The 20,910-nt window shown below is 44.8% G+C and overlaps 3 protein-coding genes across 4 annotated transcripts; 1 reads left to right on the forward strand and 2 right to left on the reverse strand.

Annotated features, from left to right (window-relative positions):
* Positions 1-3,263: 3,263 nt before the first annotated feature.
* Positions 3,264-7,929, reverse strand: LOC311509448 (cyclin-Y-like protein 1). 2 transcript variants are annotated; one of them, XM_084574669.1, is made up of 10 exons: positions 7,028-7,929; positions 6,121-6,195; positions 5,996-6,030; positions 5,774-5,874; positions 5,577-5,612; positions 5,354-5,405; positions 5,149-5,268; positions 4,896-5,062; positions 4,640-4,802; positions 3,268-4,534 (listed from the first exon to the last, which is right to left on the reverse strand). In XM_084574669.1, exons 1-10 carry the CDS (start codon positions 7,185-7,187, stop codon positions 4,418-4,420), a joined length of 1,026 nt encoding a protein of 341 aa, XP_084430795.1. In that variant the 5' UTR covers positions 7,188-7,929; the 3' UTR covers positions 3,268-4,417. The 2 variants fall into 2 exon arrangements, with proteins under 2 accessions (XP_084430794.1, XP_084430795.1); XM_084574668.1 differs by having other exon boundaries at positions 3,264-4,534; positions 5,996-6,195.
* A 726-nt stretch (positions 7,930-8,655) lies between these two features.
* On the forward strand, positions 8,656-9,561 carry mettl21a (methyltransferase 21A, HSPA lysine; the record flags this gene model as incomplete). Its single annotated transcript, XM_084574861.1, has 3 exons — positions 8,656-8,900; positions 8,971-9,082; positions 9,164-9,561. Exons 1-3 carry the CDS (start codon positions 8,754-8,756, stop codon positions 9,559-9,561), a joined length of 657 nt encoding a protein of 218 aa, XP_084430987.1. The 5' UTR covers positions 8,656-8,753.
* A 23-nt stretch (positions 9,562-9,584) lies between these two features.
* Positions 9,585-13,799, reverse strand: LOC311509623 (cyclic AMP-responsive element-binding protein 1-like). The gene is made up of 8 exons (XM_084574860.1): positions 13,663-13,799; positions 12,595-12,685; positions 12,349-12,495; positions 12,165-12,265; positions 11,918-12,057; positions 11,658-11,837; positions 11,410-11,563; positions 9,585-11,290 (listed from the first exon to the last, which is right to left on the reverse strand). Exons 2-8 carry the CDS (start codon positions 12,676-12,678, stop codon positions 11,146-11,148), a joined length of 951 nt encoding a protein of 316 aa, XP_084430986.1. The 5' UTR covers positions 12,679-12,685; positions 13,663-13,799; the 3' UTR covers positions 9,585-11,145.
* Between the last annotated feature and the right edge of the window lie 7,111 nt (positions 13,800-20,910).

Below are 20,910 nucleotides of genomic sequence, written 5' to 3' on the forward strand. Positions count from 1 at the left end.
TACAAACTGCAGCGCTGCCCCCTTGAGGTCGCAAACGAGTACTGCAATTCTACAACCAGCTTCCAAACCTCTCTGCTTGATTACACTGTAAAAAAATGAGTAAAAGACTAAAAATCTAAATATTTTTAATTATTTTCATTTCATAATTAGAAGGAGATGTTCAGCACTGTAATGGGTGGGCCATAAATATAAAAGCCGTAACAAGAAATGTGTCATTCCAAACTCACTGTCAGCTTTTTCCATGCGCAGCAATTATTTCCCCAATGACTAAGATCACAAATCACAATTGATAAGACACTTTTCTTAAAACAGCCCATGTTTTTAGGCCCCAGTACCTGTAAAACCTCAAAATCTTTCAGGCAAAATCAAGTTTAAGTATTTTTTTTTTTTAACAGTAATACAGTTAAGGCAATTTACCGTCTATAGCAATTCAGTATTGAATGTCCGTAGATTCAGCTGCTCCAAAACTGCTAAAAGTGAAGCTTTGGTGAAAGTTTAGTAAATTCTGTTTCTATTCCTTTGCGATCAATTCCTTCACAATTTAAACGCTACTGCTCAGTTTCCGTGATCTGCTTGCCCATGTTCTCCAAACCACCCCTAAGTCCCTGCTCTTTAAATTCATTGTTGCTCTATTACTCTACTTTTGTGCGGTCCTCTTTTAATACATCCCCGATGTCCAGGCAACGTCTCCATCCGCCTATCTGCTCCACCATTCGGTAGATTCAGAAGTTTGCAGTCCCTGTTGCCTGCCTTCATTTATTGGACTCCAGTAAATATTGCTCTTCACTTCTGAATGGTCTCTTCTGGTAGAAGTACGTAACTGCGACAGAACAAAGACACCATGTAAATGCTTTGTGCAAGGTCAGACAAGGGACTTGATCTTTGATCCCTCCTCGAGAGTACACTTGATTCATGCTCACCCCGGTGCACTGGGGGGAAATGCTGACAACGCTGATTCCTTTGAAACCGACGCCGTCTTTCTGAAGAGCCGTGTCAACAATGAGAGCATCTTGATGTTGGGAGAATCTCCAGAGAATCTGGTGGCTTGGTGGTTAGCACTTATGCCTCACAGCAAGAAGTTTCCGTGTTTCTGTGGGCCAGCCTTTCTGTGTGGAGTTTGCAGTGGGTCTGTGTCTATGTGGGTTCTCTCCAGGTACTCCAGCTTCCTCCCACCCTCCAAAGACATGCTCGTTAGGTTCGTTGTTGATTCTAAATTGGCCGTAGGTGTGCATGTGAGTGTGAATGGTTGTCTGTCTCTCTGTGTTTGCCCTGCGATAGACTGCCGACCTGTCCAAGGTGTACCCCGCCTCTCGCCTGATGACAGCGAGGATAGGCTCTGGTTCTTTCATCACTCTTCTGAAGCCCCTCCACATCCATGACTGTAGACTGGAATTTCTGATGGAAACAAGGTCATCTGATCCGAGAGTTCCTGGTGTCGAGGAACGCTGCATTGATGCACAAGGGTATTATTGCGAGAGGTGGCGTCACAAAGGAGCTGATGTTCCAACCTGGCGCTTCTCCCTTCCCATGCTTACACTGAGCGCTGCATGATAAATGCACTCATAGCAGTAGCAGATGGCCAATATGCAAAAGATTGTCAAGGCAGATGGGGGCCCAAACACCAGCATGTTCTCCTCAGTGGAAAATGTGATGCTGGTTTGCTTCTGGAAGCCACATTCCATCTGGCTCAGGACTAAGCCTCCATGAAAACTCACTGCCCCACTGACCAGCCAAATAAGACCTACGCCAATGTGGACATTGCGGGCATTGATCATTGATCATTGATTTGTAGTGCTCGACCGCCATCAGAGCCAAAGTCATCTGGAAACTGAGGGGGAAAAAAGACGCAACATGCAGAAAGCAAGCAGACATGTTGTTGATCAGGATATACTGTTTGCTACAGTAGCTCTCTGCTTGTATCTTACCGTGAGAATAAAAGGAATCCAGGGCGGCACAGTCACGTGGTTAGCACTGATGAATCATAGCAAGAAGGTTCCGAGTTCAAATCCAGGTTGACTGGGTCCTTTCTGTGTGGAGTTTTCATGTTCTCCCTTTGTCTGCGTGAGTTCTTTCTGGGTACTCCAGCTTCCTCCCACTGTCCAAAGACATGCTCGTTAGGCTCATTGGGGATTCTAGATTGGCCGTAGGTGTGCATGTGAGTGTGTTAGCCCTGTGATAGAATGGCGACCTGTCCAAGGTGTACCCCGCCTCTCGCCTGGTGACAGCTGGGATAGGCTCCAGCCCTCCCGTGAGCCTTCACAAGACAAGCGGTTACAGAACGCAACAAAAATTGCCAGGAAAGTTTTCTCCAAAGAAGAAAAGTCGAAGGAAAGGCCGGTAGACATTTTGCCCTCACGATCATCTGAGCCATCCGTCATGTTGGACGGAATGGAGAAACACCTGTTTCAGATGCATTTTCAAGGTTTTAGTCGGAACAGTCGTTTCTGGCTGAGGATGTTGAACAGAACTGAACATAATTATAAAACCCATTAGAGCAATAGCCTATCTCATTCAGTACAATCATCTGAAATACACAAAATAATTGTTTTTATTTGTCTTTTATGCTTAAATAAACAATTGTACTTATAACATTACAATTAAAGTAAGGGCTGTGCATGTGCAGATCTAACAGCCATTGCGCACCACCCGCTCTTGATCAAACGTCATCTGAAGAGCCAGATATTTCCAATCAGGATCCCAACCGAGAGCAAACAGGGACTACATATTGCACCAGAAACACGACTCCAAATGAATATAAAAAACAGGATTCATGGGCATTAATAAAATAAGCGTCCTTCTTAGAGTTGCAGCTGATGAAACCCTTGGTGTATAAAGTGCTGTATTGTAATGACTTACATTTCCAGTCACACTAGAAGGTCATTCTAAGACAGGGGGTCTCAACAGCTCGTAAATTAATCACAATCGCTCTGACAAGACAATGAGTCAGGAGCACTGCGCTCTGATGATTTTTGTTTTCTCAATGTGAAAAGGTAGCCAGGTCCCGTGGCAGTTGACTGTGCCTTCCATAGTCCCTCCTACAAAAACTTTTCGATTTCAGCAGTTCTCCAGCCCTGATTGTCCAATTTTCTCAATTACTTTTTGAGAATTTGTGGGTGTCATGTGCTCATTATGGTTCAGGGATACTAATGGTAATGGGGCTTCTAAATGGAAAACCAAACATTTATTGCTTTCATGACGCACAAGCCAGACTGCAACCAGCCCCCCCAACCTGAGCTAGGAGACATGGGTGCGCTCACCATTTTACATGCTGAGCAGTTATCCTAAAACGTGACTGCGAACTGAATACTGAAACATTTTTATCCATTAGCGACAGTGCAGGACTTTTGTCTCCCCCTTCAGGCAGTGGCGGTAATTACACAGACAAGTGATATCTCCGTGTTCATCCTTATAGTTGATCTCATTTTTACAATTATATTTAACTGGAACATCAGCCTGTTATAGAACACTTAAATTATACTTCCCTTTTTTCTGATTGCCAGAGTTGAATTCAGAGAATCTAAGCTACATATGTAACTTTCTGTTGTTCCCCTTTTTGGAAAACCTATACACTGATCAGTTGCCTCCAAAGGAGATCCAACTCTTTGTGTCTCCAATACATGCATTCACTTAAAGTTAAAGAGTGGTACCTATTACAGTGTATTCACAGAATCCGGGTTTACAATACATAACCAATATGAGCCGCAAGGCAGGCGGCTGAAATAAGTGCTTTGCCAGCTACTAATAAATATAAATCTGTGATGTTTGAGGACTTTTACAGATGATAAGCAGCATCCTATTGTACTCCATATGAGCTCACAGCTCCTGCAAACAAAAAACACCAAGACACACTTTCCCACCTAAGCAGCCTCAACTTTAAACAGCGAGTGAAATTTATTTGATTTAAATAAAGTCTTGTACATTTCACAGCTATAGGGGCCTACATAGTAAGCAAAAAACATTTGTCTACTCTTTGTCCATGTGTAGAACTACACCACAGGGTAGTTCAGGGTAGTTTCATCTGAATACGGGACTGGGGGCGTGGTTGATGGAGAGATATTGCTCACCCCCCAAAAAGACATGGTCCTCAATCTGTGTGAATTCAGGTGTTTTCATGCTGATTCCTTCCAGTTGTAGACGTCCACCATTTAAAAAAAAAAAGTGACAGTCTGCAGAATATTTCACCTTAATACCATGCTTAAAAGGCAAAAAGCTGAAGCTCCTTGTAATGAACACATAGAGACTGGATTCATTATATTTTAGTGACACTGTACGCTAAACATCCATTGTTTTTTTGTTCCTCCCCAAAATGGACTTTCAACATTTTGTAATAAAACTTTTCAGTAGCTGATCTTAACGCAATCTATGTCCCTCCTCGACAAATGTGGCCTCCTCCTCGGCAGATTTATGATGACGGAACTTAAGATAGCACAGCCTGGGAGTTCTTGATGCCGATGAGGTTGTCAACACTGACAGACTTCCTCATAGCAGATTTACTCAGGTCCTTGTACTTGTCCTCACACAGCCTGGAGATGGCCTAGAGACAATATTACACACAAAACTGTTACTACCCAACAACTAAACAAGGTGTGATGCCAAGACATAAAAGGTAAGATGCACACGTTGCCTTGAACGTACGAACCTCCAGTTTTTGGGCCCGCTTGTTGCTGAGCGGCTCCAGAGGGAAATTAAGGTTGTTGTCGTCAGCCAGTGAGCGCAGATCAAAGTAATACTTGGCGTAGACGCTGGCAGGGACGTTGATGTTGAACTGGAGCAGCTCCAGGAAGTGACGCTCCATCTCATTCCTGCAAAATATGTCAAAGAAAACGATTGACGGCTGCAACGGGTATGTGTTTGTTGAACGAACTGTACTTTTGCGAATTAGAAGTGCCACTCACATGTCCTCAACAGTGATGTCTTTGAGGATCTGACAGTAGTCGACGTTCCACACAGCCTGGTCGTCCCAGACCTTGGAGGCCAGAAGGATGGCCCCGAGAACGATGCGCTTCCAGTTGCAGGGACAAATGTCCATCTCGGCGTATGTCAACAGCCTTTCCAGGTATACCTAAACAAAAGATAGTCAATAGCTTGAATACTACTTATTGTGATTTATCAAAATCCCGTTGGGCAAATTGGGCGCTGTAATCTCACCAGAGTGACGATGGCGCACTCTGCAGTCAGCTGCGCGGAGCTGAATAGCGTTCTTATGAAGCGGTAGATGAGTTTGTGTTCAGGGTCTACCACGGAGTAGTCATCTGGAACCTTTTCCCGCTGTTGGACAGAGGATCGTAATTGCTGATCCATGATCGTAGTAAAAACTGTTGCTCTGTGTGACAGTGACAACACCTAAACTCACCGTCAGAGGGTGTTTCTTCTCATCGAATATGTCCAGCGAACGGTTTGAATCTCTGCAGGAGAATTACCAAGCCTATGTTAAATGTGCATATTGTACTACCTTTATATCACTGTACAAAACGGGGTTTAGTCAGTAATTACTACTAGCCAATGTTTGTTTCCTACCCGAGTACCGAAGTACTATAAAAGGTAACATTTATGGCAGTATTACAGAGTTTTGTTACCTGTTTTTTATGTGATAGTATATGGCCAATGCAACGCTGAAACAGACAAAAAACAACAGACAGTGAAAAACTAGATGTAACCCTCCGTACATCTGCGTCCTATAGTCGTAGAATTACTGTTACGCACGTCACATCTCTTGCAACTAGTATGAAAAGATGTCTTCGACAATGACAAACGTGTAGCCCTCATCACTTACCATTTGATGGTGCTCTTGAGGTTGGGTTGGCTGACTGTGCTATCATCAATGAATATTGTTGAGCAGGAGCTGAACTTTTTCGTCAGGACCCCTGGGGATGCCTGGTATAGAAACAGTGAAAATGTGAAGGTAGAATTTAAATAATTACGTCAAGGCACGATGTGCAGTCCTGCTGCTAAAAGACCCAAAACACATCAAGCACATGCAAGTGTTGCCACTTACATGATTCATGTAGTTGCTTTTCCTTTTCTCCCGCACTGGAATGGGAAGAAAGGAAAGTGTCTGTGAGACTTCAGAGTGGAAAAAATAATTAAACGGGGGACACCTCTTAGTGGAGAAGTACTGACCATCTGTCTGCGACTTGTTAAGGAAGAGGGTGCTGGCTCTGGGGTGGTCCGACGGGTTGGCCTCTTGGGCCAGTTCTGTGGGATGCAAATGTTCAGGTGTTTTTTTTAAAGGACTAAACATAAAATGGGTGTACACAGAATTAGTGATGTCCCAAAAACCAATTCTGGTATGATACTAGTACTAGTATTAGCTTTACAGCAACATACTGCACAGGCACTCCTAGAACCTAGGGTTACAATATGTAACCAATGTTAGCAGTGTAGGGAGAGCATGGACCTCCAAGCTGCTTTGCCAACTGCCAATAAACCCAAAATAGGAAGTAAAAGGAAGGTAGCGAGTTAAGCGCAAGTTAGCCGGCTTAAAGGGCGCCGGACACGCCAAAGAACTACCTCTAACGAAGGCTGATTGTTAAAATTAAGCAAAAATAATCCAGTCAACGGCCAGCTAGCATATACGGTATGCACCTGCGTGAAAGGAAATAAATCTTCCTACCAGCAGGTGGCGGTAAACTGGAGCCATTCGAAAAGATCTTTCTGACCCAAAGGTCCGCCACCAATTTAACAAACGGAATTCGCGGAAAAGGCGCCGAAAGTTGTCTGATTTGCGCCAAAGGTACGGGACAAGCCGCCAAAACTAAGGGCCATGATGCTCACAGATGGCATGGCACCGGTAAATGGTGTCACAGTGGAGCTTGGCGGAGTCCTAACCACTAACAAAAGACTCCAGCAAGACACGCCGGATGTTATTATTAAGTACTAGTACTTGGCGTGACAAAAAGTGGCATTGGGACATCCCCAGAGAGTAGCCATGTTGGTTTTCTGAAAAGACATTACTGCACCAACAGCACACTATCATAGTATAAGGCTCCCATTTTAAAAATAGCAGTCACGGTAATCCACCACGCACCATCAGGGAGCTCCCTGTCGCTGATGTGCTGCAGGTACGTCCCGGTGTCTTCGCTCACGTCCTCGGTGGTGGTGATGGGACACTCCTCGAGTTCCACCTCTCTCCTGTGGATCTTGGGACTCTCCCCGGGGGAGATGCAGCAAGACACCGAGCCTCCCATCGTTGACCTAGGACAGTCCTGCTACGGCCGGCGCTGTTTCCCATACAAGTGAGCAGGGACCACCTACTAGTCTGACAAGACTGGGGCTGCAGGGGTTTTCTGCAACTTAAGCAACTTTGAGCCAAATCGTTGGGGGGGGCAGTATAAAAATTAAAACCTAGGCAAATATAAAACTGGCTTCACTTCAGTTTGATTGCATTTGCATGTTTAGAATTTAATTTAGTATATTAGGGAATATTGTGTTTGCTTCAACCTGAAAACCCTTGTTTCAGAGTTGATCTATTTAATGACAGCTAAGTGTGTGTCTGCGGTATGTGCAGGACAGCTGACATATTCAGGGCGTGTGCGCAGCATAGCACTGGCGCACTTTAATGCGAATTATATGCGTGGGCTGAATAGTTTTGGGTGGTGGACACCTAATATCAAGTCATTTTACGGAATAGAGTCTAACAAGACAAAGTCACGAGCTCCTCTGCCTCCCTCCATGGCTAGCCGGCTAACGCTAGCTTCCGCACCTCAATCCATTCTTGACTGACTTCATGGACTAATCCATTTTCACTGCGGCCGAAGACTCTGTCGCAGCTGAGCGCCTTTCCGCGAGACTGGCGGGCGAACCTCACCGGCTGGACACGACTCCGGAGGTGAACAGGGAGGCGGAAACGCAGCGGGTATTTAAAAGGGAGCAAACGTTAGCTTTCATCTCGTCGCATTTGCAGGAGACACGTCTTGGATGTCAAATCGATCGGAGCAGTTCAGTTCAGAGGTAACTTCCGGCTGCTGAATTTCAAACTAAAGGTATGGTTGCAACAAATATAAATGGCATACACGGCAAATAAATAAATAAATAATACGAATGTTAAAAGTCCTGCAGCATGATCTAATTTCCAGCTATAAATCTATTTAATAATCATGGTGAGAATAAAATCCCTGTCGTTAAATTGTAATTTAAAATAAAACAATGAAAAAAGTTATAATATAGCTATTAATTCCATAAATGTACAAATAAGTATTTTAATTTAGTTTAATAGTTAAAGCTTTAATTTCACTTTGGAAATAAAGCTCGAGAAGTACTTTTATTTTCAATACAGAAACGGAAATGCTGTTACTGCTGTGTTTAGCTTTACGAACCTGACGGGACAACGCTGCAGACCACGCCCCCTCTGCTACAGAGAAGCACGTCCGTTGAGAAAAAAAAAAACCCTTTGCAGATCCGCCCATTACGCGGACGTGCTTTTTCTTTGGTTACGTCCGGCAAAGCTGTTACACGATTGGCTGAGGTTATTTATTAAAATGATCAAGACACAAAGCGGTTTACTTCCTTCTAATGTTTACTAAGATACGCTTAAAAAAAGTAGCTAATTCTGAAATGATGGGAAAGGGAAATTTGGGTTTTATTTTTGAGAAAACGGACGATATAAAACATTAATTTGCTCCAGAAGATGGCGCTAATGAGTCAGGCAGCTGTCAAACCCACAAAGAAGAACTGCACTACGGAAGTGCGCATGCGCGAAGGGATACCGAGTTGATAATGACTACATAGTGCAGTTTATATAGTTATTTGACAGCATGGCTCTGGTTCCTTATGTGGAGAATCCGTTACCTGCGCTTTCCAAGCTCCACAATTCGTCAGCGCAGTTTCGCTTCGCCAACCGCGACCTCCATCTTGCTCAGGACTGGAAAAGGCTCGGTGTGGCGGCGGTTGTGTGGGATGCGGTGAGTGACCTGATCCTGGCGCTAAGTACTCCGAGCTCCATTCATTCTTGATGACATGTTTGTTTTGCAGGCAGTTGTCATGTGCATGTATCTGGAGCTGGGGAAAGTGGATTTAAAGGGGAGGCAGGCGATTGAGCTGGGGGCTGGCACTGGACTGGTGGGCATTGTTGCAGCCCTGCTGGGTGAGTCTAATCACCACGTTCTTATATTAAATCATGAAATATAAATATCACCCTTTAAAATATTATTCTCTATCTTTCCAGGTGCACATGTAACCATCACCGACAGAGAGCCTGCTATGGACTTCCTCTCTGCCAACGTGAAGTCTAACCTGCCCGCAGATTGCCAGGGGTCTGTGGTGGTGTCTGAGCTGACCTGGGGCGAGGGTCTTGAACGCTACCCGTCAGGGGGGTTTGATCTGGTGCTGGGAGCCGACATCGTCTACCTGGAGGACACGTTCGCGCCTCTGCTGCAGACTCTGGACCACCTGTGCTCAGACGCCGCCGCCGTGCTGCTCGCCTGCAAGATCCGCTACGAGCGGGACACGGGCTTCCTGGGCATGCTCAAGCAGCGGTTCAGAGTGGAAGAGGTCCACTACGACACAGAGAGGGACATCCACGTGTACGAGGCCCGTAAGCTGCCACCCAGGAAGGATTTGTGACATACAAACGCTTTCAATCAGACTCAAAATTACCAGAAACACATTTATTAACAGCTGCCAAAAGTGTAATATCTGAATAGCTCTAACATAATGCACTGTTTTATACAAGTTGGTGCGGACAATTAGAAATTGTGAATAAAAAAAAAAATAAAATACTGAAAAGCAACATAAAAAAGCATACTATTCCATGACTATACATAATACCTAAAGAATACAATATGGCATTCCATTATCATGAAAATATCCATTTTGTCAATGGGATTTTTTTTTTTTAAATCCTTGTTTTGGTTGCACTTTACAATCCTTTTGCGGGGCGTTTGATAGGTGCAATCAGAAAGTGTACTTTTGACGCCGCGCAAAATTAATAGCGTCCGATCGAATGCATGATTAACAACAGTCTTCCTGACGAATGGCGCGAAACGCCGTCGGATTGTAGACTGCAACAAAAAGTGCGCATGCCACTTTGTATTCCCGAAAAGAGCTGGAGACACCTCCGCACAGACAAAGTCCTGGTATCTCAAGATTCGTAATAGAAACTTACAAACCTCCAGCCGCAGGAATATTCATTTTGTTTTTTCCCCTCAAATTATACAGAATTAACTCAAATTTCCCCCAGTAAGACAGTATCATATACAAACATACCAGGCAGCCAATGATTCCAGTGATGTGTGTCCAGATGAAGAAGTCATTGCATAACAAGTAAGGCTCTTATTTGTTTGGTTTTTTTGATTGCAAAGGTCAATTTTTTAAAAAAGGATTACAAAATCCATAATCCAAACAAATTAAAAGTTTAACCATTTATTTACTGCTCATTGTGAGGAACAGTATTGTTGCAGGAACAGCCCAAACTAATGTTTTGTGGAGATCAAAATCAGTGAGTTCCACTTGAAAGATTCGCTGCCGTCCAAGTCTCTTTACGTTTGTTACGGTGCAATTAACTTGAAATTCCTTTAACAACTTAAACGGGTAGCTTTTTGTACATGTCGTATGAAGGCAAAATAAATTTTGAAGTAAAAAAAAAAATAAATGGCATTACGGAAGCATATAAACTAATAAACCAAAAACACAGCTCAAAGATATAAAAAGCCCATCTACAGTTCAAAGCGTTAATAAGTAACAGATGTTAATAATGCAAGAGCGCAAAAGTTACGGATACAAACGTCGCACGCGAAGGAAACCTCTCCAAATCAATCCCGAGCGGTTCCGTGGAAACGTTCTCCGTTGCTGGTGATGTCGCCCGGTTCGTTCCAGGCACCAGTGACTGGAATGCTTCCCTCTGTGGCGCCGCCTCACCACAAGGACCCTGTATGGTTGTCTTCGTTCGTTCTGCGCCGCCGCCGCCTCCTCCTCCTCGCCACCGGACGCGGAGAGGGCCGCGGATTCAAAAAGTAGGACGGGGTGTTTCGTTTCCTTTTATATATATATTCCTGTCGAGTCACGTTATATAGATTTTTTTCCGCAGTTTTTAAAAAGAAAGCGTAAGAGTAGAAAAGGGAGGGGAGTCGGGATCCGGATGCGTGGCTCTGTGCTGAGTCTCTGTACATGGTGACAGACGGGCACCTGTCAAGCCCGTGGCAGGCGCTCCTACTCGGATTTGTGGCAGTACAAGTCTTTGAGGGCTTTAAGTTCCTCGATGAGGGTTTTGTTCTGGTTCTCCAGCACGGCCACGCGGTTCTCCAGACACTTGACGTACTCCTTCTTCTTCCTGCGGCACTCGCGGGCAGCCTCCCTGTGTGACATAAAGAATAATTCTCTTCTGAGAATTTGCAGATGCATCTAAACACTTCCTAATAGGTGCCATCAGAGATAACCGAGTTGAAAGTATGTTTAACGCCAGAGCACACTGACCTGTTTTTCATCAGTCGAACCTCCCGTTTGCGCGTGACTTCCTCCGTGCCTCCTGTTGAGCCCAGTGCAGGCGAAGTTGCCATGACCACGCCGGAAGAGATGGTGCTGGTGGGGGCCGTGCGGATCTGGTAGGCCTGGACGTCGCCCGAGGCGGCTGGCGGGCAAAACGAAACAAATCCCCGTGACACGTATGTTTTGGTGCAGTTTGGACGACGCGGCAAAACTCGTTCGTTGAATTATCTCCTCACCTTGTACGACCACTTGGTTGCTGGGCACCAGGATCTGCTGCCCGTCGCTGGTCTGGGCGTACTGCAGGATGGTGGCCCCAGGTTGGGCTCCGGCGTTGGCCATGGTGAGCGTCTGCAGGCCCTGCACTCCATCTGTGCCATTATTGGCCAGCTGAATGGCTCCACCCTGGGTAATGGCAACTACAGAGGGAAAAAAATCACGGTTAGTAGTGGAGTACGCAGAGTAGTGCGGCAGTAGTTGCAGTTACAGTAGTACTTACTGTACTGTCCGCTGCTGGTCTGATAGATGGGAGTGGGCATTGTGACGGTGGTGATGGCAGGGGCTGAGTCATCTTCCGACTTCTCCTCCTCGATTCGAGGCACCGCCGGAGCGTCTGACGATAGGTCATTCAGAATCTTCCTGCGGAGGGCAAACACAACCTTAAAAACAACCTGTTGCAATTACAAAACCCATCTATTTTTGTAGTTTCTCCAGAAGTTAACAGCTGCCGAAGAGGCCACACGGACCTGTACGACGGCCGTCTGGACAGAATCTCTCTCCTCTTCTGAGAATCTGTCACGCTGTCTACGGATTCCTGAGAGTCCTCGCTCTCGGCAACAGTCGAAATCTGCGAGAGGAAAGAAAAACGTATGACAAACAGCAACGTTTTGGCGTCAAAGATCGCTGTCAATGCAACAGGCACGCTCTCACCTGTACCGTCTGGACCTGTGGGGACTGGATGACAGATGGCTGAGCAGTTTGGATCACCCCGTGCACTTGGACCGTCTGACCGTTCGGTAACTGCACCAGGGTGACTGTGGGGCTACTGGAGGACACCTGGCTTGCCGCTATGGACGCCTGCGACCGCAACGCACAATCACGCGTTGTGAAAAGTTAGGAACGCAATCAGCCGTCAATGGTTGTCTATTTACCATCCTGAACTCATGATTTTTTTACCTGTGTCAGGGTGATGTGCTGGACCTCTGACTCCGAGACAGCCGTTTCACCACCTTGCTGTGTGTCTGCAGCCTCCATGATCATTTAAAATCTGAAAAAGGGGGGGGGGGGAGAGGAGGGCTTGTTTATATGTGTACAATCATGCTTAAACCAGTGCTGTGCGGCACAAGTGTGGAGAGAGCGCACATAAGAAACTCTAAAAGGCTGTGTCTCATTCACAACTTGCATGCTGGTGCCTGGAAGGAGGGTGTGGCTTAGCCTAACATGCTAACATTTGTAACACTTTCCCTGCTCAATAAAACCACAAAGCAGGAGTTATGTTGAAGGTTTCACAGCGTAACGTTAATGTTCATTAAAACGCATTGCTTTTTATATTAATTTAGTCACTTTGCGTTAGCGCCGAAGACCCAAGGCTAAGCTAGCAAAGGAGCTGTATAGCCTATGCTGTTACAGTTAGCATGGCTAACCGGGCTAGCTAGCTTGACCAGCTTCAGTCCCTGTGTTAGCATGCTAACAAGCTAACGGGTACCCACTGACGGATAGCGGCAATTTATTTAACATTCACCAAGGCACTATTTCAAATCGACTTCCGCATTCTTTAAAAACTCAGACCGCAGTTTGGCGCTTTACGGCCAGGTTAGCTTGTAGCCCAAGCTAATAGCACACCGTTAGCCATGAGCTTGCATGGAGGGAAACGTCTGCATGCATTGTATGCCAGTTTTGTTTGCAACTAGGACACCCCACATTCACCAACATGTTTATTGACTCAAGGTTAGTTTCGCGCCGGTTTTTACATGTAATAGCGGTAACGGTACATGGCTTACTGCTTTTGTAACTCATTTCTAAACAGTTTATTAAAAAAAAAGATTCAAGCCCACTCCCACATTAATACCTATGTCTCAGTTGTGTTGCGAGCCAGCGAGCCTTGCAGAGACTGACTCATTTTGTGAGCCTCTGCAACACCGCCGCCATGATCTCTTTGTTGGCTCTGTGCAGATATTAGGCGCAAATAACCTCTCTGGGCAGCCATCTATCTGTTTAGCAAACATGGGATGCGTATCCTCTTACCAACACAGACTCGCTTCGTCACTCCCGGGTCTACGGAGCTCCACTTTTATTCAGACCGACACGTAAGAGACCGCGTCAGGCTACACCTCCGTCGCGTCACCGAGAACAACAACACGGAGAGGAGGACGAGGGAGACGACGACAGCGAAAAAATCAGCGCTGCCGGAAGGGCCCGAGCGGACACGGAGAAGGCCGGAAGTGTACGAGAACCGCCGAGGAGACAACGGAGACTGCCGAGGAAAACGAGTGACGTCCTTGAGCTTGTCTGAGCATGCGCCGTATTATAAGCATAAATCTGCCCCCCCCCCCCCCCCCATATTATTATTTTTTAAGAATTTACTTAAATTAATCTTAACCTTTATTTTTTTTTACATAACATTTTATTTAAGAAATACATGATAAACCTATAATTTTCGATTCTATTCACCACTGGTAATATTTTAAGAATTATGTTTTTAAAAGCACTTGTTTTTCTTTATTCATTTTGAATGTTATTCTTCCTTTATAATCATCCGCTTTTAATAAATTTAACAAATAAAACCATTTCTTTGAGAGACATTGTTGATACTTTGACTGCATTGTTCTTGTTGGACGCATGGTGGCAGCAAAATCCTTCTGTAGTTCTCTCCGCCATGCCACTCACCAATGACACTGTTCCACTCTGTCGTGTTTAGGCACATTTCTTTATTTCCCGACCAGATTTGATCAGTTATCTGTGAATTAGCCTTATCTGTGGTACTGGCTTAGCACCATCAGACCACATTGTGAATCTAATGAGAAAACAGTGCCCCTCTATTACTTATTATACTGTTTACGGCTCTCGTGATCCACATTACATTTACTTCTCCTTGGTCGTCCGCTCAGCCCATAAAATGCACTCATTAACTCTGTCACTTGGTGTGTGAGGAGGACGGCTGCTGTCGGAGTGAAATGGGTTCAAAGCTGTGGCAGCTGGTCAAAATCCTGCAGGGAAAATGAGACTTCAGGCCAATTTATGGCCATCATCTCTATGTGCGAGGTCATTTCGGAGGCCTTTTAATACACACAAGTGCACACGCACACAAATGTCAAACATACCCATCTTCACCTACGGAGTGATTGACTACACCAGCGGTGCAAACACATGCACCGCTGACCCAACTTGTCCTTTGCCATAAAAACTGTCTGAATGCTATCTGCCTGCAGATGTCTAAAATTCTGCACTTCTCTATTTAAAATGAAGCACTGGTGAAAAAAAAAGAAATATATCATTCAGCAAATTTAATAGATATTTGTCACAAAGCAGCCTTTATTTTTGCTTCAAGGTCCGTGTTAATTGAGTCCGTGTTTATTGGACATTGATTTCCCTTAATAATGACCACCAGCTAGGATAGCCTTAGCGAACTGTAATTAGCCCGTGCAAGCTGTGTACCTTTAGATTACTGACAATGAAAATGAGTCCACAACTTGCATGGCCGTTGTGCATATTTTGTCAGTTTGTAATTGTTTTGCACACATAGAAGCAACTACTAGAAAACCACAAGCCACTTCCGAGACACATTTACATCAAATTTAGACACTGGGTAGTGTCCATATTGTTTTAATTGGTACAGTATAATTATAGTTCCAGAACATTCTTACAAATGAAAGCGTAAAATTAATTGTTCAAACTATTAAATATCAGAAAATATTGTTTAAAATGCCCACTACATTTTCAGCAAACGCATTGCTTTTTATATTAATTTAGCCAACATGTTAATGTTGGGATTTGGCTACTCTTTCCTCTAATTTTCTTATTGTGTGTTGAAAACACCACTGATCTCATGCATCCAGTCTATTTTACTTTCCGTCTTTGTTTTTGTTAGTGGCCGAATAATGAAGCTAATGCGTAAGTGTCAACTGCTGCAGTTCCAAGAATGGCCACTTGAGGCTGGCTCCGAATGTGAGTCCATTACCCTTAGACCTCCATGTTAAACATGTCTACAGTCGGTTACAAAAAAAAAAGTTTTGGTTTCTACAGATAATTAATCCTTTCATGAAAACTGTAGGGAGGTTGAATTTTTATGTAACTCGTCTGTTTAAGTTATATCAAAGCTTAAAGTTACCGCTAATTAAGGGAGTAGCTGCTTTGAGTGACAGGTGGCAAGCCATCCCCCACAGCTCCACACAAGCTGCACCCCTTTGCCCAATTTATTAATTAAGCAAGGCCTTTCAGGAATCCTTGAAGGGTGACATGGGTGACATTTCCAAGGGTTCTTCCATCATCATACAGCCGTGTGTCCACATCTTCCATCGTTAGTTTTCCCGCTGTTGTGATTAAATGCTCCTCCATTAATTTCGGCCGTGTTTCACCTTGTAATCGCATCAACCATTCGCGTATATAAGGCTCTGTCTCTTTTCTTGATCAGTTTGTCTGTGAACTCCTCTCTTGTGTTCCTCGTGTCATCACGTTTTTTGACTTTGCTTGCAGCCTTAGCCTGTTTCTTTAAATCAAGCTGTCGTTCTTTAATTCTTGCCTTTTGTATCCGGCTTTTGGGTGCTTTCTGTGTTTGAACTAAAACTCAAAAACAGTGAAAATGTGGTATTTTTTGCCATTAAATGAGTCAAATTGCCACAAATTAATTTTCTAAAGATCCTTTCTGCCTTGAATTTCACATAACCAAGCGCAGCCACTTCCCTGTCACATTTTCTGAGTAGTCAGAGCGCCCGGTGATTATAGCAAATGGCCGAATCAAATTTTTAATGCTGCTGCAGAACATTTGGTTGCAAATTCAGAGCACCCTGCAGAAGCGACCCTCGCTGCCGAAACACCCACAAACAGCCGAGTGAAATGAAATGCCACGGACGTCCAAAACGGTGTAGGAGGAGGAGGATAGGAGATTAATCTTCAGAATATGAAGTAGAGACCTGACTTCAATCCGTAGCCCTTTTCCTCTCGCTCCTTAAACCAAGCTGTCAAAGCCCCTGGCTTAACACAAGCCCCCAAACCCCATCGACAGCAAGCCCTGTATCACTTTCTATTCCCCTAGTTTTATTTTAGTGTTTTTTCTCTTTCTTTTCCCTCCATTTATACCTTTTTTTCCCCTCATTTTTTTTAATCATACGGTTAGATGAAAAATCATGACCCCCATCCAAATCATTGCCCGAGGCGGTGTATGTAACAAGCGCACCTCTGCGTCTGGCATGTCTTCTCTGCGTGGCGCTGCGATATTGAGTGAATTAATAACATGCCTGATATATTCTGTCAACATCGGCGTCGAATTCTAAATGCAGCACTCAATCAAACCGCGCCGAAATATCAAACCTGCCACTCAAGCGGGGGGGGCATTGTGGGAGGGATCGGCCCCGTGCATATGCACGGATGTGCCGGCGTCCACGTGGCGCCCTCCTGCAGGGACTGAATATGAATAATACAGAGGGAAAACATGCAGTGCATTTGAATACAAGTGACCTTATACGCGCGCTTTTCATTGTACGCCGAATTACCTGAATTGCACATGAACCACTGCACCTGGCTGACGGTTGCCATGGATACTGGGCCCCACAGTCTGTCTCTCTCCATCAAGTGAGAGACTTTCAGAGATATGCAGAAAAATATTGTGCTGCTGAGGTGCAGTATCAAGCTGCAGCTGCGAGGCAGAGAAGTTATCTAACACGCAGAGATTGTGCTGACCCAGACCTCTTACTAATCTAGGCTGTAGGCAACGATGCGTATTGGCCGATCTCAATCAATCCGTCAAGGTGTCAGCTCCTCCCTTGCTCTCTATCTTTTCCTCCTGCAAGGATTTTCCACCCTCCCCCTGCCTCCACCTGACCATCCATCCTTTCTTTCGGTTCGAGGAGTCTAATCATATGCCCCTCGGAGTTAACAGTAATCTTTGCTCCTCTGACAAAGTTCTTGTCCACTCCTCCGAAGTTCAGTCAGGGCTAATAATACGACTGAAACAAATTTCCCTCTTTGCGTTTCTATGCAGCAGAGCTCGTCAAATTTAGATTTGCTGTCGAGTCACAACACCACCAATAAGCCTAAACGCAACTGCCAGGAGAAAGGTGCCCACTTTATTTTAATAGGGATACACAGATCCAATATCCTGAATTGCTAGTAGACCTTATTAAGCGGGTTGGCCACGATGCAGGCAATCCACAATAATCCAGTTTCTTTGTCAGTTTCATTATAAAACAATCATCGTTTTCTCTATCAGTTGCAGTGATTCAAGCCCCGTAATGGTTTTTAGTTCCAAAATGACACCAGGCAATGAGCGGCATCATTTTTTTTTTTTACTTCAAGAACCATCTTCTGTTTAATTTTATTTGTGCTAGTGCCGCGTCTGTAATTTCCTTCTTCTCAGATTGTCAGGATTGTAAAGTGGTTTGATTGGCTTCACACGGGCGAACAAGCTCCGAGTCTGAATTCGTCTCGAGGTAGGGCAGAATCTTTGCTTTAATTGGCGCTCTGCAGAAAGAGATAACCGCCCCTTGAGGTGTTTCGAGCTGGAGGTCGGAGAATTTGATGGACATGGAGGAACTCTAGAGAGCATTTTCAAAATAAAAATGAAAAAAATGTCTAGTACCAGGCTGGTAGCTTTTATGTCTCATTCAGTTCGATGTCAAAACATTTGATATAAGGGGAAAAAAAAATTTTAAGAACAGAAGTGCTTCTTCATATTTTGGCTTTTGATCCAACACTTGTTTTTCTTTCCTGAGAGAAAATCGACATTCAATCCCCCCCTGTTGGCTTTCTTCTTTCAGCGAGACAGCAGGAGGGCAAGGCATCGGTAAAGACGAACACACACAGACGCGGTGGGCTAGGTCCGCGAGTGTGTGCGCGGCGGCGTGTGTGGACTTCCCGTCATAACATGTCATTCTGGACACTATTACTCCCAACAGAGGCTGCAGCTCAGTGACACAGAGCGTAAGGTCATCTGTCAAACAGAGGAGCGTGCGTCGCCGTATAGGCTTGACTTGTGATTATATTTGTGGCGTGTGTTGTGTGTTTGAACAGCTTCAATGTACAGTGCCACTTATAAATATTTTCTGAATAAAAATGACTCAAAACGTCCCTTACGGCAACTTAACATTTCCGGTAACTGCTGATCTGCCATCTACAGCGTAACTTATGGACAGATGTCCATTTTCTTTTAGAATTTGCTGGTCCATCAATGATGAGAGGCCGTCCTGGCCCAGATGCAGCAAAACAGACTCAGATAAGGACATTAGGCCTTTAGTTGCTTAGAGGTTACCCTGAGTTCCTTTGTGACCTCTAAGACTATTACACGCCTTGCTTTTGGCGTGATCTTCATTGGTCCACCATTCCTGTAGAGGGTACCAATTGTCTTAAATCTCCTCCTGGTGGATTCCAAACTCTAGAGATGTTTTTGCGACCTTTCCCAGCCCGAACAGCAACAGCAACTCTTTTTCTGAGGTCCTCAGAAAGCTCCTTTGTCCATGCTATCATACACTTCCATAAACATGTGTTGTGAAGATCAGACAAATCCCAGATCTTTTTTTTTTATTTTTTTTAAACTAAACGGGGCATTGAGCGACACTCAAGTCTCATCACATTGACTGGAAACACTTCTGAACAGATGGACTCTGATTTGGCGTAGCATTTCTCTTTAATTTGTTTGACTGGGTTCTCTTTGTGTACTGTCAGGACTTGTGAAGAAATCTGTTGATGTTTTGAGTCATTTTGGTTGAATCTGCGTGAATGAGGGAAAGATAGTGATTCTGGGAAGCTGTCATTTAGCAGGACACTAGCTAACAAACCTTTTTTTTTATCCCTTACCTTCGCTTGCTGCCGAGTTCAAAGGTTTCCATGGTTACCAGTAACCCACTGGGAACACAATGTGCTCTGCCCTGGAGCCGTTGTTGCAAGCGTGCTAGGCAGGTGGGGAGGATACGGTGACCTTTGACCCAGCGCGCAGAACAGGAGAGGGGGGTTAGCGGAAAAAGGGTTGTAGATTCAACTGATCTTCGCTGAGGATTGGGTCGTGGGCGGAGCGACCTTATAGCTTCTGAGCTCAGCGACTCGTGCCTCCTGGATTTCAGAGGGGCCCTGGGCGAGCGAGATAGCCGCCCTCTAATCCGCCGAGTCTCCCTCACCTTGCCGCCTCCGTCTTCCTCAGATAGCGGATCTTTTGTGTCAGATCTGTGCAGCTGTCACCGCTGTTGCTCGCGAGGATGACGCCGGCTTTGTGAGGGCTCGTGTGTGTAAACACGGCACACACACGGATACACATAAAAAGTGATGGATGTGAGAGGTGCTATTACAAACCGCCCCCGAAAAACAGAGGAAGGTACCCGCGGGGCAGGAAATGTCGCAAATATTATGTAAATTTGAAATATTTATTCTTGACAAGAGGCTGTCAGAGGATTTGACAAATTCAGTGGTGAATAAGTTATTCTACAAATTTGTCGTTTTGCATATTTATGCATTTAATTAAACTCCAGAATTTCTTTTTCACCATTTCCTAGTTGTCTATTCACTGCCGTTTTTTCTTTTTTTTTTTCTTTTGACAGAGCACAGTGGAGAATGTTTTGTTAAAATGGCTTTCCAGGGTGAAAAATTAAATTCACTGGCTCAAGATAACAAGAGTCAAATAATTCCCAAGCAAATTTGAAGGAAACTTTTTGAATGTTGCAAAAACTGTGAATTAGCATCAACCGGTTTGGAGCAAATAAACATGGTTGCAAAGGGTGATGGTGCTGGCAGTAGAGGCAGTGAAACCTCCATAATCTTAATTTACCTATTCTCCCACTTTACTGCTGACATTTTGTTGTTTTTGTAAGGTAGTGCGCAATTACAACTCTTGAAATTTGACACCAAACTCTCTGACCTGCTTGTCTGAAGTGATAAAATGCAGAATAAGAGGAGCCGGAATGTGTGTGTGCTTCCATGCACATGTATGCATAGGGGAATAGAGGGGGACAGTCAGGAGAAGGGTTATTTACTGCACGGCCCAGGCGACCTGTCCGTCCTCACGTCCAGCCCTGGCAGATTAAGATGCAGCCGCTGGCGGCTGCCAGAACGGGCTGAGATTGATGGGGAACACGGGGGGCCACAGAGGCCCTGCAGAATTCTGAGCAGAGCCCATAGGTACTGGCCAGCCATGCTCCTGGCAGACAGCAGCTTCCCTCTCCTCATCTCTCTTGTCACTCCCTTTTCCATCTTTTTTTTTCTGACTTTTCTTTATCGCTCTGTTGCGCCTTCTGGATCTTTCTTTTCTTTTTCTGTCACTTTGCCACTATTCTGCATCCCTGTTTTTTGGTG

The sequence above is a fragment of the Chelon labrosus genome, assembly GCF_963514085.1.
Source record: "Chelon labrosus genome assembly, chromosome: 24".
NCBI classification, from domain to species: Eukaryota; Metazoa; Chordata; class Actinopteri; order Mugiliformes; family Mugilidae; genus Chelon; species Chelon labrosus.